Genomic DNA, 16,196 nt, shown 5'->3' with positions numbered 1-16,196 from the left:
CCCAGCGGCCATGGCTCACGGGCCCAGCCGCTCCGTGGCATGTGGGATCGTCCCGGACTGGGGCACGAACCCGTGTCCCCTGCATTGGCAGGCGGACTCTCTACCACTGCGCCACCAGGGAAGCCCTGCTGCCTGTTTTTTGAAAAATTTCCCTCTGATGCCAGAAAATTTTAAATAGGTAGCGCAGCCTTCTATTCTACTTCTAGACAAAAGGCTTTAATTAAAAAAGCCTAGTTGATCAAACAGATTTGAAACTCATACTAGATTCATTTATCAACAAGTACGAATGACTCTTGGGTTTCATGGAGAGAAGAAATTTGTCATAAGACTTATTATTTTGGGCATGTGCCACCACAGCCTTACAGACATTCTAAGGACAGTAACGAGGACAGAGATATGTAGTTGTCAGGTCAGCATGTTTGCTGCAGATTTAAGTTATTCATGGTGAGTCAGTCAAGACGATCAGAGCAACTTCTTGAACTTGAAATGTGGCCAGTGAGACTGAGGGACTGAATTTTAATGTTATTTGCTTTTAATTAAATTTAAATAGCCGCATGTGGTTGGTGGCTGCAGGTTATAGAAGAGATGGTTCTGGAGTGCATTCCACTGAGTGGAATGGTAGGAGTTACCTTCATTATTCACATTCATTCTTTCCTCTCCCCTGCTCCCCACTTTCTTTTCTGGGGTAAACGTACATAGTCCAATTTGTGTATGTAAGTTAGATGTGCATTTGTTGGGACCCCTCTGTATAACGGAGAACAGTTAAGTACAAGTACAGTAAGTGACAGTCCATTGGTTTTATAGTCCTTTCTATTTTACTTCAAGTTTTTGTCCTTCACAATTTTGACTGGTTGGCATTTAAAATAACTCTTGAATTTTTGTGAGAAAATAATTAAATGGAACCTGTTACAGTTAATCTCTTAGATCAGGAGTGGGCACACGATGGCCTGCTGTCTGTTTTTGTACACAAGCTAAAAATCATTCTTACATTTTCTAGCGGTTGGGAAAAATTCAAAAGACTATTTTATGACATGTGAAAAGTATATGAAATTCAAATTTCAGTCTCTGTAAATACAGTTTCATTGGAACCCAACTGTACTCAATTTGTTCACATATTGTCTGTGGCAGTTTCTGTCCTCAAAAGGCAGAATTGAATATTTGCCACAGAGACTGGCCCAGAAAGCTGAAAATATTTACCATTTGGCCCTTCACTTATGGCAAAGGCTTGCCCACCCCTCTCTTAGATTTTTGAAGGCTTTTATGCAGAAATTGGAAACTCAACTTGAACACCGGACCCTTTGAAAGTTTGATAGTAGAGGATAATCACTTGGATTGAAGCTCATTTGTTTGCATTTTGAATAATGTATTTATAGGCAAGGGATTTGTGAATGAATGAATAAAATTTAAAGCACTTGGAGCCACAGTTCCCAAACTGTGCTCTGAGACACCCCAGAGCACCCCAGTGCTATGGGATATTTTTAATTTTTGAGGAAGCATAGTGATACTCCACATTTCTTAAACACTGCAGGCTCCTAGTTCAGGTAGTTCACGGTTTCAGGATCGCACTGCATTTCTTTTGATGGTGTCGCATCTTGGTGAAGCTAGGGTTGCAGTGGTTGCTGTGCTAAAGGCAAGTGCCTCAGAGGAGTTGGTGTCCAACTCCAGGAAACTGGGGCAGCAGTGTGGCTCCAGCTTGATTCTTAAGAGGCGCGCGCACCCGCACGTAGTTCTGGTCATTTAGGAATGAAACAGAAACATCTTTTCCTTCAACTTAAGTGCATTATTTCTTTCAAATGCTTACTAAGTTATTAAGACACAAATGCTTTTTAAATTGTTTGGACCTACTAATCTAATAAATGGTATTTCTTTTGGCCTTGGGGCACTGTGAAAAAGTTGCTGAGATTCCAAGGGTGCTGTAAACCGAGATTTGGGAACCTCTGACACAGAGCACCAAGTGACAGTGCTTTAAAGGACAGATGACCCCAGATAAGCCAGTCAGAAATGTCATCAATGATTATCTTCAAGAAAATAAACCCGCTGGAAGTATGGAGCCCCCAGGCTATTGACTTAGATGTCAATCTTGAGATCTTTCAGAAAGTGACACAGTTGGACAAGTGTGGGTGGCTATCGTTTTCTAACCTAAATTAACATGCAGAAGATGCAGTTAATCAAGCATACTGATTATCCTTTGAGTTTATTTGAAAACCCAGTAACTTTGTCAGTCTGTTAAATTGTGTTAACAAAAGTTTGCAGGTGGTCTTGCCTGGAAATTCTTGAAGAGGAACACATTACAAGCACTTTGCGGTACAGTGTTCTGGAAGGCCTCGCTAAGCCACGGCTTTCACGGTACGGCACCCACGTACGTGTTAGGTTTGGCAAGGAGAGAAGGGGTAATGTCTGCTCCGTCTTCCACCAGGGCCCACCTGAGACTGGCTTCCTGTTGTGCATTGTATCTAAAGCAAGAGCCCCGTGCTAGTCTTGCTTTAGCCAATGTGAACAAGCCAGTTTGTAAGCAGGTTTAGATGATTCTTTTTCTTCTAAGCAGAATTCTTTGTTTTCCTACTTGTTTTGACCTCGTAGCGATGACTCAGATACTTAGATGCCATGGTACTTTTTGCTGAACATTATAAAATATTAACATGTAGACATTTCCCATGAACCAGGAACAGTTGGTTAGCAGGACAGTGACTGTCGTATGTGCAGTGTAAAATCGCAACCACGATTCACAGTATGTTGCAGGGAGAGTTCGGGGGTGGCGGGCGCTGTCCGGTTATACTCTATGGGTGACGTCCCAGTTCTTTGCTGATATTTGCCTGCTCCTCTGTTATACCCACTCCTTTGTTTCTTTGCTCGCTGATATTTTTTTTTGCGGGGGGGCGGTCATGAACTAGTGCTTGTTTCTAGGACCCAAAGGATTAGGAAAATTTGTGGTAGAAAATCTTAAAATGGGGGCTTCCCTGGTGGCGCAGTGGTTGAGAGTCCGCCTGCTGATGCAGGGGACATGGGTTTGTGCCCCAGTCTGGGAAGATGCCACGTGCCGCGGAGCGGCTGGGCCCGTGAGCCATGGCCGCTGAGCCTGCGCGTCCGGAGCCTGTGCTCTGCAACGGGAGAGGCCACAACAGTGAGAGGCCTGCGTACCACTAAAAAAAAAAAAAAATCTTAAAATTGGTAGAACTCTCTAGGAACAACTTATGTGGCTGTTTGGGAAGAGACCATCGCCCTGAATTTGGGTTCAGAGCACTTCCATCCCACTCGTCATTCAGATCTGCAAGAATGCTGCCTTGTGGAGTAGAGTCAAGTACATGGGCATCACGAACCAGATATTTTAAGAGATCAAAAACCCTAGTATTGGGACTTCCCTGGTGGCGCAGTGGTAAAGAATCTGCCTGCCAATGCAGAGGACACGGGTTTGATTCCTGATCCGGGAAGATCCCACATGCTGTGGAGCAACTAAGCCTGTGAGCCGCAACTACTGAACCCACGTGTCACAACTACTGAAGCCCGCGTGCTGCAGCTGCTGAAGACCATGAGCCTAGAGCCTGTGCTCCGCAACAAGAGAAGCCACTGTAATGAGAAGCCTGCACATCCCAAAGAGTAGCCCCTGCTCACCACAACTAGAGAAAGCCTGCATGCAGCAACGAAGACCCAACGCAGCCAAAATAAAACAAAAAAACAAAAAAACCCTACTACTGTTTTTTTCTTTTTGGATACTATTTTAAAATATCATAGTATGGATAAATCAGATTATTGACCTCTCTGTGGAATTAAAACTTTTTATGTGTGAAGTCTTTTAATTTTGTGGGTAGTTTTTACCAGGTCCTTTAGAATTGTCACTGTTGCCTGGTAATAGTCGTCCGAAGGTCCTTTAAGGGGCAGGTGGTAAAGGTGTGAGTGAAGTGCAGAGGACACAGACGGTCACTGGAAGTAGTGACTTTCCTTCATGCAGGCCTGACACGCCAATTGGCACAAAGGCCCTGAGTCTGTGTGCTGTTTCCCAAGAGAAGAGATGTGGATTTTAGAAGCAGTTCTGAAGTGTCTTATCCTTTAACAAAAAGATTTCATGTTTAGGACCGTTGAAGCAAAGGAGTGGATTTATGAGTGAAAGAAACTGTGATGTGTTGGTGCAAAATTCCCCACGTTTCTTCTCAGTGTTTGCGCATTCCCCCTCTGTTGTGCAGAGTAATGTATGTTGAAATGGCTCATTTATCAAAAGTAAACAGAGCTGGTTTATATCATTGTGCACTGTGGGAGTGCGTGTTGGGAGAAAGGGATACGTTCCTGGTAAAACTGTCTAAAATGTTTGGAGTTGCAAGAGTTTTGGTGCATGGTATGTGAGCAATGCATTCACCATCTGTTCTTTCAGCTCTAATTGTGCCCTCCACAATATTCATCAAAATCACATTTCAACGAGAAGGTTCTAGAAAAGAAATCAACCTCTTATTGGGTTATGTGCCCTTTCCTTAGACATTATGGCACCACAGGTTGAACTCAAGTCTTTTCCAGACTAAGTATTGCCGCTGGAAAAAGTGTGTTATGTGTGGATACCAAGGGGGAAAGGGACGGGTGGGGTGGATTGGGAGGTTGGGACTGACACTTACACACGACTGATACTATGTATGAACTAGACGGCTAATGGGAACATAGTGTATAGCACAGGGAACTCTACTTAGTGCTCTGCAGTGACCTAAAGGGGAGGGAAATCCAAAAAGGAGGGGATGTATGCATGTGTGTGGCTGATTCATTTTGCTGTGCAGTAGAAACCAACAGAACATTGTAAAGCAACTATACTCCAATAAAAATTAATTAAAAAAAAAGTGTTATCAGGACCATGGAATTTGAGGTTGTCTAAGATGAAATTCATAATTTAAACGTCAGATATGTTTGATCTTAAAGGGAAATGGCTTGGAGTATATTAACTTTTTATATATATCTTTTTAGTTTTAGCATAATCATTTTATTTCCTTGTTTGATTTTACCGGTGGGTATCCAGCCTGTTGTCGTGCCTTGATGCGCTGGTCTATCTGAAGACGGGCGATTGAGGGAAATGGCTGGGTTAGATGCAGCACTTACTACTACAGCTGTGTGTGCCATGGGACCGCTGTTCCTTTGTTGGTCTTGTACTGGTTTGAAAATAGCTAATATGATAGGGTTGTCAATAAGTATTTGGATGAGTGAAGTATATCATGACTAACTGGATTGTAACTTTTCTTTAAAAGGGCTCAGATTTCTACAAATTTCGGTTTTATCCATATCTTGTTGAGTATGAACACATTTATTCACAAATGGCCTGTGATTTGGAACCTCGGCTTAGGGGTGGAGTGCGAGGGCCCACCGAGGGCTGAACTGGGACAAGGTGCAGTGCCAGGCCCCGGGTTCCCTGGGCAGTTGTCACGTTTCACGTCTGGAATTAGCTTGGACGTTTGTCTGCTCTTGAGTTTCAGCCACAGACGTGGAGCTTGCCGCTGTCGGGGCAGCGACCCTCGCGCTCTAGCTGCTCCCCGGGGCTCGTCCAGCTTGGCTTCCTTTTGGTTCTGCTCCTGTCCCTGCCACCAGGGATGTTTCCTTACCTTTGGGTTACTTCTGTAAAGCTGCCCACCCTTGAAGACCCCCGGCAGACGTACTTCCTCCGAGAAGCCTCTGGAACCACCCAGCCGGGACGTTGTTGTCATACAGCCCCTTCGGTGGTGGCTCACCTCTCCCTGGGGCCTCTCTGCTGCCCTTGTGTACAGTCGTATGTTTCTGTGTCTTTCACTCGAGTGTTTTCCAGAACCTTAGCCTAGGGCTGCGTTATGGTAGGCCCTCTTTACGTAGCTGTTGTTTTGAGACTCTGTGAATTGTAGAAATATAACTCTGAGGGACTTTGATCAACTTGCCATGTTTTCTTGATATGTTGTATATTTCTTTGAACACTGGCACCTTCTAAGAGAGACTTAAGCCATGGTTAGCTTTTTCACTTACTGATTCTTTCCAGGGTGGAACCCTATCTGTTCATGAGGGTCAAGCCTGGTGCCACAGGATAGACAAGTTGAGGGAAAGCAACGGGCTTAGTTTGTTGGCTAAATTGGGTATGAACATAGTTCAATTTAAAGGTAGGTTCTTTAAATGGAATTTCTTTTAAATGGGTTTTCCTGGCACTGTGCAGTGTTAAGCTCATTAATGCACAAGTTGAAATGTCTTCACTAAAATATGGTTTTCTTTGGCACAGTACCAGCTTTTAATATGTCACAATTGCATTCGGAGGTTGGTTAAAAACCGAAAGTACTGTTTCCAAGCTCCCAAATTGCAGGCTCAGAACCCTTTTGAAGGAGGAAGAGTGGGTGTAGGAAGGTGGGCGGGAGTTGCTACCCAGGAGCAGCTCTCCTCTCAGGGGCAAGTGGACAAGGCTTTAGTGCTGCTTCTACCATTGAAACGATCACTAAGTTAGACAAAAAGAGTGAGCAAATGACTACAATGGTTATTCCTCTTCCAAAAGTAATTTTTCCTTTTAAGAGGAGACATCAAAGAACATTTCTCCCCCTCTGAAGAAACTACTTCTGGAAGAGTTACTTTTGTTCAGCCTTTCTTGATTTTTGTATTTGTTAAATATCGAGTGTGATTAGGAAATGACTTGATAATATTGCAGATAGTTGGCAAAAAAATAAGACATTTGAAAGTTACCTCTGCTCTTCTGACGCAGTGGTTGGAGCCTGGTGAGCGTTGAAATATGGGGTTCTTCCTCACTTCTCTCCTAGAGATTTCTTCCTGTGGAGATAAAATTGAAGGCCTGCTAGTGTGGGCTCTTTGGACCAAACAGGGTTTTATAAAAATAGGGAAGCTTCATAAAATCCGGATTGCTGGCTTCTCTTGAAAAACCATAAGCTGGAGCTCCCTGGGCCTGCGTCTCCTCCGAGCTGCAGTGGACGGCCGCGGGCAGGAGGCCCCACAAGGAGGAGCAGGTGCGCCTTGGGTTAGGGCTGTGGGCAAACCTAAAAGTTGTGTACATTTTCACGTATAAAATGGGACAATGTTGTATTTAATCAGTTACTTGGAAAAGCACTGTTGGTTTACGTGAGGACTTCCCCCCCAGGGTTACCTTTTCCTATTAATATTTTTCCCAGCTTTCTAATTTGAAAAATTTCTATTAAAAAACAGTTGAAAAAGGAACTTCCCTGGTGGTCCAGTGGCTAAGGCTCTGCGCTCCCATTGCAGGGGGCCTGGGTTCGATCCCTGGTCAGGGAACTAGATCCCACATGCAGCGACTAAAGATCCTGCATGCTGCAACAAAGATCCTGTGTGCCGCAACTAAGACCCAGCGCGGCCAAATAAATAAATATTTTAAAAAAGGCAACAACAAATGTCATTTAAAAAAAAAGTTGATAAAGTATAGTGAGCACCTGTATACATTTCACCCAGGTAAATTAACACATTTGCTTTATCTCGCTTTTTCACACACACACACCATATATTTTTTTTTTTGCAGAACCATTTGAAAGTAAGCTGCATATTAACACTTTTGCCCTAAATACTGAAGAATAGATGTTCTCCTTACATAACTGTCATCATTATCACACCTGAGAAATTTGACACTGATAGAATAATATTATTTAATAAGGAGTACATAGAGTTATTTTTATTCCAATCCAGGAACCAGGACAGCATTGCATTCCGTAGTCCTGTCTCTTCAGTTGTCTTTATTGCAGACACGTCCCTGCTTTCTTTGTCCACCTTTCAAGACGTGGACAGTTTTTCTTTTCTAAGCGTCCGGGCTGGTTATTTTGTAGAATATTCCACAATTTGGATTCGTCTGATTGCTCCCCACGATTAGCTTTAGTTTGCCCTTTGCGTCGTGAGGACTTCGTGGGTTTGTGTGTGCTTCCATTGCAACCATTGGATTGTCAGATTGTCCCAAGTGCAATCGTTTGGTTAAGGTGATGTCTACTAGATCTTTCCATTATAAAGGTACCATTGTGCCTTTGTCACTAATGATCGGCAGGACGATAATTTGAGACTGTGGTATCTTCCAGCGACTACCTTTCTGTAGCAACCATTTATGATCCTTGCCTGAATCAGTTATTATAAATTGACGGTTGCAGAATGATGATTTTTTCTAATTCTGTCATTCCTTCTATGATTATTAGGTGATCTTTTTCTGTAAAATTTCCTCCCCCGCCCATATTTCTTGAGGATCACTCTATGATTTATAAAGCTTTACCACCTTTTTTCTTTATGTTGCTCAAATTATCCCGGGATTGGCAAGTGGAACCCCTTCAGGCTGGTTTCCCATCAGTCATTGAGCACTTCCTTGATTTCTGGTAAGAAATACTTCAGACTAACCTTGACCTTTCCTTGCTCCAGACTTGTGATCAGCCATTTCTCCAGGGAGCACAGCTTCCTTTCTAGTAGGGAATGGTATTTAGGAAACAAGATCTGGATGCCAAGTTTGCTCATGGCAGCTGAGGTGTCATCACTTGTAGGCCCTTCCTGTGGATGGAGCTAGAACATATATTAATTATATTAATAATATTATATATTTTATTTTGAATAAAATCAGAATGCTGCTCTTTTTCAGAGGCTCCAGAAACTTTACAGGTTGTAGTTCATGCTGGAAAACTAGGGTACTGGTATCCTAAGCAGTTTCAGAGACTAAAGTTTGGTCAACTTCTTGCAGTCTTCCTTTTCCTTAACCCTCTAGAAAGTTAGGGTTTTCTATGCTAACAGTACGCAGGACTCATTAACCTCACATATCTCTGAAAGGCCAGGGTAAGTGAGCACAGAAGCAAAAAGCTGGATTCATTGGTTTATTTAGGAAGCTTTTATTCCATATTTCAAAAAATGTTTATTGAACAGTGACTCTCTTCTTACTAGGCATTGAGTAAGGTCCTTGTTCTCCTGGATAATCAAAGAGAAAAAGGACTTGGTCTCTGCCCTGTGGCTGAGTGTCACCCTGCATCTGGTGGCAGGGTGACGGATGTGGAGGGAGGAGGGTAGATGCTTACCAACCACTTTCCACCACGACAGAGCTTTGGAGAGGAGCATACCGATTCCTGTATTAGTGGCTCGTTAGCCTGGATACCTCAGATGCCATTTGGTTGGGGCATACCGAGGTAAAAATGGATGTCTCTGCAAATATGAATCTGCATGGAGGGATAATTTTACAGGGAATGGAAAGTTTTTACTATGTTTTAAATTCAGGGCTAGCTTGTGTGGGTAATGCCTTATGCTGACCACTCTATTTCAAGAATTTAAAGATGTGGGTATTTTGAAAATGATATATAACAGGTACTTAAATAGGAGAGATCCGAGCCTAGGTTGTTTCTTGCTAAGTGCTTACTCTACCTTTTATGTAACTTAAAAAGAATTGTTTTGTTTGAAGCCCTTGTATTCTCAGTTTCTTGATATGTCATAGTCCTGCAATGGACAAAGCCAGTTTTTTTTTTTAATGTAGTAAAATTTAAAAGTCAGTTTAGACAGTGTCAGTGTGTAGAACAAATGATAGTCAGCAATTTTTTTTTCGAGAATTGTTTGTGTGTGCAGTACTTAAAACTAACAAATTTTAGGGCCTCGTGGAGGCCTAAATTATCTATGTTACGATCTCAGCGGCTGAATAAACTTCTTAAACGTTGTTTATTATAATATGCATTAAGGGACTTATCGTGCGATTTATCATCCCATGGTAGCAGTCACGGAACTCAGAATGTATTTGAATGGCGGGGAGTACATAAGCATGAAGATTATATTTTCAACACCCAAAGTAAAAACATTTAAAAAGTAAATGTAATTGGTCACCATGTGGGTTTTGCCTCCCTTCCTGACCATCTGGTCACATGGTAGCGTTCCCTCCTTCCCTGCAGAAGAGGGCGGGGCCTCCTGTTGGTCCTGGTCTCCCCCCCCACCCCCGTCTTGCTCTCGGGGCCTGGCTACGCGGCTGGCGCTGAGCTGGGATGTTCCTTGTCACGGCGTCACTGCAGGCCCCCGTTTCCCTCCTCTGCCGGCTGTGGTTCTGTGCTCACGCCCCGAGGTATCCTCGAAGTCGCGCTCCTGGGGTCTCTTTCCTGGGAATGTTCTCCCCTCATCGCTGACTATGAGCAGCCCTTTCCATGCTTTGAGGCCCGGTGTAAATGCCTCCTCTCGCTGGAAGCCTTCCGAAGCCTCCGTCCCTCTGTTCCTCTAAGCTGTGTGTTTTCTTCTTCTTAAGCCCTTACAGCACTTGCTATTCTTAGGACACTCCTGTGTATTTCCCTGACACTGTTTCCCGAACTGTCCGCTTCCTCTTCCCCTTCCTCCCATGTTGCCTAGCTTGGTACAGTATAAATATATAAAGAGCAGGAGGGCAGCATACATTTTTCAGATTGGGGTAACTTTATAATGTTATGGAGAGAAGATGAGATACAAGAAAACTGAGAATTACTTGGAATGAAATGGTCGTGAACATCCTGGGTGGAGGAATTGCTAGGTCACTCTGGTGTTTTACAGGGTCTTCTGTGACCGCTCGTGTGATGAGTGTACTTACGTTCAAATGGTCGAGCCTGTTGAAGGGGAACTTCAGGGAACTTCTCCAAGAAGGCCAACTTTTTTAGTATGATGGTGCTCTGAAACCACGTGCACCTTGTTAGAAGTGCAGTCAGAGCAGTCTGTGCCATTTCCACACTTTCATTAATCTTTCAACACCGTAAATTTCTTCCTTAAATCTGTGCTTGCTTGTCATTAAAGATGGGGTGTCTCAATTCCCCTTGCCTCCGTTTCTACTCCCGCCTAAGAGGGGAGTGGCGTCCGTCAATCTAACATGACAACATCTCACGGTACCGTCCTTTATTATAGGGGGAGCAGAACTGCGAGGCGAGCCCTGGGCCTTTTTTAGGTTTCTTCTTACGGCCAGACACTTGTCATCCCATGCCCTGTGGTTTCCTGTGTTTGCACACCTGTGATCCTTTGGATGGCTTAGGTTTTAGTGTGAATTCAACAGTATCTTTAGTTCGGTAATCTTCACAGATTGCTACAGAGCAAACTAAATCTGGTGCCTAAGTACATTTTCTAAAAGTTTGGATGAATTATGTAGCAAGTCTTTTTCTTTCTTTTTTCTAAATTAAGTTTTTTTCATTTTGAGATAATGGTAGACTCATAGTATATTAATAACATATTATTCCCAAGGAATATTATGGAGCGATTCCATGTGCTCTCTACCCGTCTTCCCCAAATGGTAACATCCAGGGAAACTGTTGTACATCATCACAACCAGGATATTGACATGATGCAGTCAAGACAGAACATCTCCCAAGTGCCCCCGTCTTGTTGCCCTATTGTAGTCACACCCACTGCCCTGCCACCCCCCGCCCTTCTTTAACCCCTGGCAACCACTCATCTGTTATCCATTTCTATAATTTTGTCATTTCAAGAATGTTACAGAAATGTTTAAGTTCATGATCCACTTTGATATAATTTTTATGTAAGGTGTGGGGTTAGGTCGAGGGGTCGAGGCCTTTTTTTTTTTTTGCCTGTGGGTGTGTAATTTCTCCAGTAATATGTGTGAAAAGGCCATCCTTCTTCCATTGAATTGCTTTTGCAGCTTTGTTAAAAAAAAAAAAGTCAGTTGGCATGTTTGTGTGGGTCAGCTTGTGGCTCTCTGCTCTGTCCGTTGACCTGTGTGTCTTTCCCTTCACCCGTGCACGAAGCCTGGATTCCTGTAGCCGTGTAGTAAGCTTTAATCCCCAGGAGAGGGATGCCTCCCGATGTGGTCTTCTTTTTCAGAATTGTTTTGGCTATTTTCGTTCTTTCTCCTTTCCATATAAATTTTTAAATCTTGTCTATAAGCTACAGAAGAAAATCTTGCTGTGATTTTGATAGGAATTTGTTAAAACTCTATATCCACGTGGAGAAAATTGACGTCTTTACTATATTGAGTCTTCCAGTCCATTAACGTTGAATGTCTTTTTCTTTTTAACATCATGAAAGCTTAAGGTGTAAAGATGAAGATGGCTGTGATGTAACGTGTTGCCATGTATTAAGAGGTGATTTTATTCCAGGGAGACTGTCAAAGACAGACTGTCAGGTTGCATCTTTGTTCAATTCCTTTTTTAAAAAATTTTATTCATAGGCCTATGAAAGGAGGTTCCCTACGTGTCCTTTGATTCCGATGTTTGTGGACAGTGACACTGTGAATGAATTCAAGAGTGAAGATGGGGCTATTCATGTTATAGAAAGGCGCTGCAAACTGGATATAGATGCCCCTAGACTGTTGAAAAAGGTAACTGAAAAGGACACCTTAAAAGGCAGTCCCCCCAAAGCCAAAATGAACTTATGCTTATAGCTTCTGTTGCTCTTGTTATTAACCCGTTTTCTTTCTGTTTCTGTTTTAAAGATTGCAGGAGTCGATTATGTTTATTTTATCCAGAAAAACTCACTGAATTCTCGGGAACGTACTTTGCACATTGAGGCCCGTAATGAAACGTTTTCTAACCGCGTCATCATCAACGAGCACTGCTGCTACAGCGTGAGTAACCGGCGCTCAGGCAGAGGCGCAGAGTGTGCTGGCGCGGAGCTTCTGCGAGCTGTTTGGCCACTGCTTTAAGCAGTGCGTGAGGGCTGCCTCTGTCTGAGAGGGCAGTTCTTCATCACATAAAGTCACCGGTTTCTGACGAGCGGGAGCGGCAGGTGTGGTGTACTGCAGGGTGGATTACATTGTTGTCGCAGTTCAGGTGGCCAAGTGATGGCCTGACTTGTTCTTTAATATGCCACGTCTTTTCTGGCCACTCTGACACTTTAGAAATGTGTATTGAGGGACCCAGGCTACTGTGTCCCCCGAAGATTGGAGCCGAGTGTGTTTATCTGCCCCCCGTCTTCACTGCTCACCACCCTTTTTCAAGAACTTCTCTGACCAGATTATTGGAAAAACCTAATAGGTCTCTCTGCTTCCACCCTTACTTTCCTACAATATATCCTCGACACTGAATCCAAAGTGATCCATTTAAAGTATGTCAGATCGTGTCATGCTTTCTTTGGGCTCAAACACCTGCAGTGTCTCTGCATTTCACTCAGAGGAAAAGCCCAGAGGCCTTGCAGTGGCTCGTGAAGCCCTGTTTTCTCCTCATCTCTCCTCTGCTGTCCTGCCTGCCTTGGGCACGGCCTGCCCGCTGTCTCGCTGGCTGTGGTCGTGTAGGCGAACTTCCCGGAGGACCTCTGCTCCTTCTGCCCCCAGACCTCTGCTTGACTCCCGTCCTTCCCTCCTTCCAGCTTCGCTCAGCTCTCCCCTTCTCGATGGAGCCAGCCCTGAGCACCCTGTTCGGTTCTGTAACCTGCCCTCTATCCCTTTAACCTGCACCAACTTGGCTTTTGTCCATAGTGCTTATCTTCAACAGTGATATCATTTCTTACCTGTATGTTTGTGGCCAGTTGTCAGTCTCCTCCTGCTAGACTGGAAGCTTCACAGGCAGGGATCTTGGTTTTGTTCATGGTGGAGAACATGGCTCGATGAATATGGTGAATGAATGACTGAACCAAGAACGAAAATGAAGCTCTCCTTCTAATAGTCACTTTTAGACTATTTTAGAAACATTATTTGAGCCTTTTCATGAATTTGAACCTCTCTGTGTAATTTTTCCATCTGCTGTTTTCATGATAATAACATCATTAGTAAAATAAGTGTTTCTCCTGGGTACCAGTTGACTGAGGAGCAAATGATATTCTCAGTTGTCAGTATAATTAGTGGGAATACTTTCTCTTTTACCTGCAGGTTCACCCTGAAAATGAAGATTGGACCTGTTTTGAACAGTCTGCAAGTTTAGATATTAAATCTTTCTTTGGTTTTGAAAGTACAGTGGAAAAAATTGCAATGAAACAGTATACCAGCAACATTAAAAAAGTGAGTCTGTCTTGGGATTTTAAGGAAGCGGGTGGGCGGGAGTCTCTTTGGGAGGCTGGGAACGGGTTAGTCAGGGCTCCCGGGGGTGGAAGGGGTGGGCGGGGCTGCAGGTGATGCTGGTCGCTGGGGGACTGAGGAGGAGGGGTCTGCGGGTGCTGGCCTGCCCCACCCCCCTTCCGGGCTTTCTGGGAAAGGTGAGCGCTGCAGTCAGGCCGGGCAGCAGCCCCCAGAAGCCCCGGGGCCAGCAGGGCCCTGCTGGGTGAAGGCGCTGCTGTCCTGAAGAGGCATTTCAGGGGGTCTCTCGGGTCCCAGGCGCTGAGAGGTGAAGTTCGTCTTCCTTGGAGTCTTCCTTTCCTTCTGGTTTTCATGCTGCTGCTCATCATTGTGGCAGTTGGGTTGCGAAACGTATCAGTATGTATGGGATTAGGAGTGCTTTCTGAAGGCTTGTTTTAAGTGATACTGGAAAGCATTTGGATTGAGACACAAAGCACATGTTGAGTACCAGTGTGGTAAATCAGTGCTTTTAACTGGTTATATAAAAAATTCCATCTTAGATATGATTTCCTAGACCTTTAGAGAAGAGGAAGTAAGATTATGAAAAAAAAAAACAAGCCACAAAGGCATTTGGCTTTTCTTTTTCCTATTTATGTAACTCAGTTTTTATCATGGTTTTAAAAACCCGTGAGGGATGAATAATTTGAAAACTCAGTATATACTAACTTTAAAACCGCTTTTGCTTCAAAGGGAAAAGAGATCATTGAGTACTACCTTCGTCAGCTAGAAGAAGAAGGCATCACGTTTGTGCCCCGCTGGACTCCACCTTCCCTTGCACCCTCTTCAGAGATGTCCTCATCCTGCAAGAAACCAGCAGCGCCGTTGGCTGTAGTGGTCCCAGACCCTGCGCTAAAGGAAGGGCTGAGCAGCGAGCCCCTCAGCACCCCGAGCGGGGTGCCTGAGCCCGCGGTGGGGACCCCTGACGGTGGGTCTGAGCGAGGCTTCGCTCTGAGAGCAAGACTCCAGGCTTACCTCGAGCCATTGCCTCTCGGGACGCTTAGAGGTTACACGAGCAGAAAATTGATCTCGTTACTGTCCCCTTTCCTCTGGCTTATATAACACATTGATTTTATTTTTCTCTTAGAATGAAGAAACTTCCTTCTAAAAAAAATAAGTTTTTCTTATTTTTATGAGTTTTTAAAAAATGGGCAGGAAGGGACGTATCAAGTTATTCTTTTACTGAGACCAGGAAACGTTTTTCATTTCAGTTGAAGGTATCTTCAGGGAATTGTAAGGTAGGAACTGATCTTTCTAACACAATTATATCATCACCAGACACATTTTAGGCTTACTAGATTCAAGGCACTGTTCTAAGCACTTTATGAATGTTCACTCGTTTCATGGTCGTTCCTTTTAGGTAGGAAATGCTTACTGTTCGCATTGTATACCTGCGTTAACTGAGGCTCAGTGCGGGCTCCACCACGCTGTGCCGCCTTTCTCGTGCGTTATGCCCGTGCGCGTGCACGCGCACACACCTCTTTTTTATTTCTCAAGCTTGTGCCCATTGTAAAATAAGAAAATACAAGAAAATTCTGCCCTCATAAGTTTTGTTGAATTATTGGCATTTATCTTTCCATACGTTCTTCTCTGCGGCTCAGCTGTGCCCTTGGTTACTTTTCAACGGGTGGCAGGTATTTTAGTTGGTTTGGCAAAAATACGTTTTATTTTTCACTTTGGGAATTTTTCTTTGCTATGCTTAATTTGAAATCTCATTCTTCCAGTTTATGTTACCTTATGAGGAAGATTTCTTGTGTTCTTGAACATCCAAAATAGGTCTAGATCCACTTGTTTGTTTTATTTCGTAGTTTTATATGATGTGCGTCCTCCTTATGTAACTTTGAATTAAATATCATTAAATATCTGTAACAGCTGTCATTCTGTCATGAATAGAGTTGATATCTCGCAAGCAGAGTTGATCTGGTGGTAGTCGGGGCGTGTAAAGGAATCGGCACGTTTCTGTGTGGCTCTGGCAGTGATTGGGCTTAAAGACTGTCATTGGGGGTCTCTAGGGTAGCTGGTTAGAGTCCCCCGTCCCTGTGGTTCCGTCACCTCTCAGACTCCGGGACCACACAGGAACGTCACCAAGCAGGAGGACTTTGGAAGCCTTCGAGCTTCTGTGTTCTTCGTTGTAAATGATGTCCTGTAATTTATATTCCAGACAAACTAGACGCAGACTACATCAAGAGATACCTGGGTGACCTGACTCCACTGCAGGAGAGCTGCCTGATCCGACTTCGCCAGTGGCTCCAGGAGACCCACAAGGGCAAAGTGAGAATTCACACTCATGTGCAGGGGCGCTGTTGTGAAA

The 16,196-nt window shown here is 43.9% G+C and overlaps 1 protein-coding gene across 3 annotated transcripts in view; it reads left to right on the top strand.

The window, feature by feature from the left end:
• Nucleotides 1-16,196, top strand: part of SEC14L1 (SEC14 like lipid binding 1) — a 51,952-nt gene that overhangs the window by 22,287 nt on the left and 13,469 nt on the right. For all 3 annotated transcript variants that reach the window (XM_079904582.1, XM_079904583.1, XM_079904584.1), the window contains 5 exons: nt 12,071-12,220; nt 12,335-12,466; nt 13,706-13,834; nt 14,579-14,813; nt 16,047-16,156. In XM_079904582.1, the coding sequence (XP_079760708.1) occupies nt 12,071-12,220; nt 12,335-12,466; nt 13,706-13,834; nt 14,579-14,813; nt 16,047-16,156 (756 nt within the window). The remainder of the gene's footprint in view (nt 1-12,070; nt 12,221-12,334; nt 12,467-13,705; nt 13,835-14,578; nt 14,814-16,046; nt 16,157-16,196) is intronic.

This window comes from Stenella coeruleoalba (genome assembly GCF_951394435.1).
Source record: "Stenella coeruleoalba genome assembly, chromosome: 19".
Taxonomy (NCBI): domain Eukaryota; kingdom Metazoa; phylum Chordata; class Mammalia; order Artiodactyla; family Delphinidae; genus Stenella; species Stenella coeruleoalba.
This window is presented reverse-complemented; position numbering and strand designations above follow the sequence as displayed.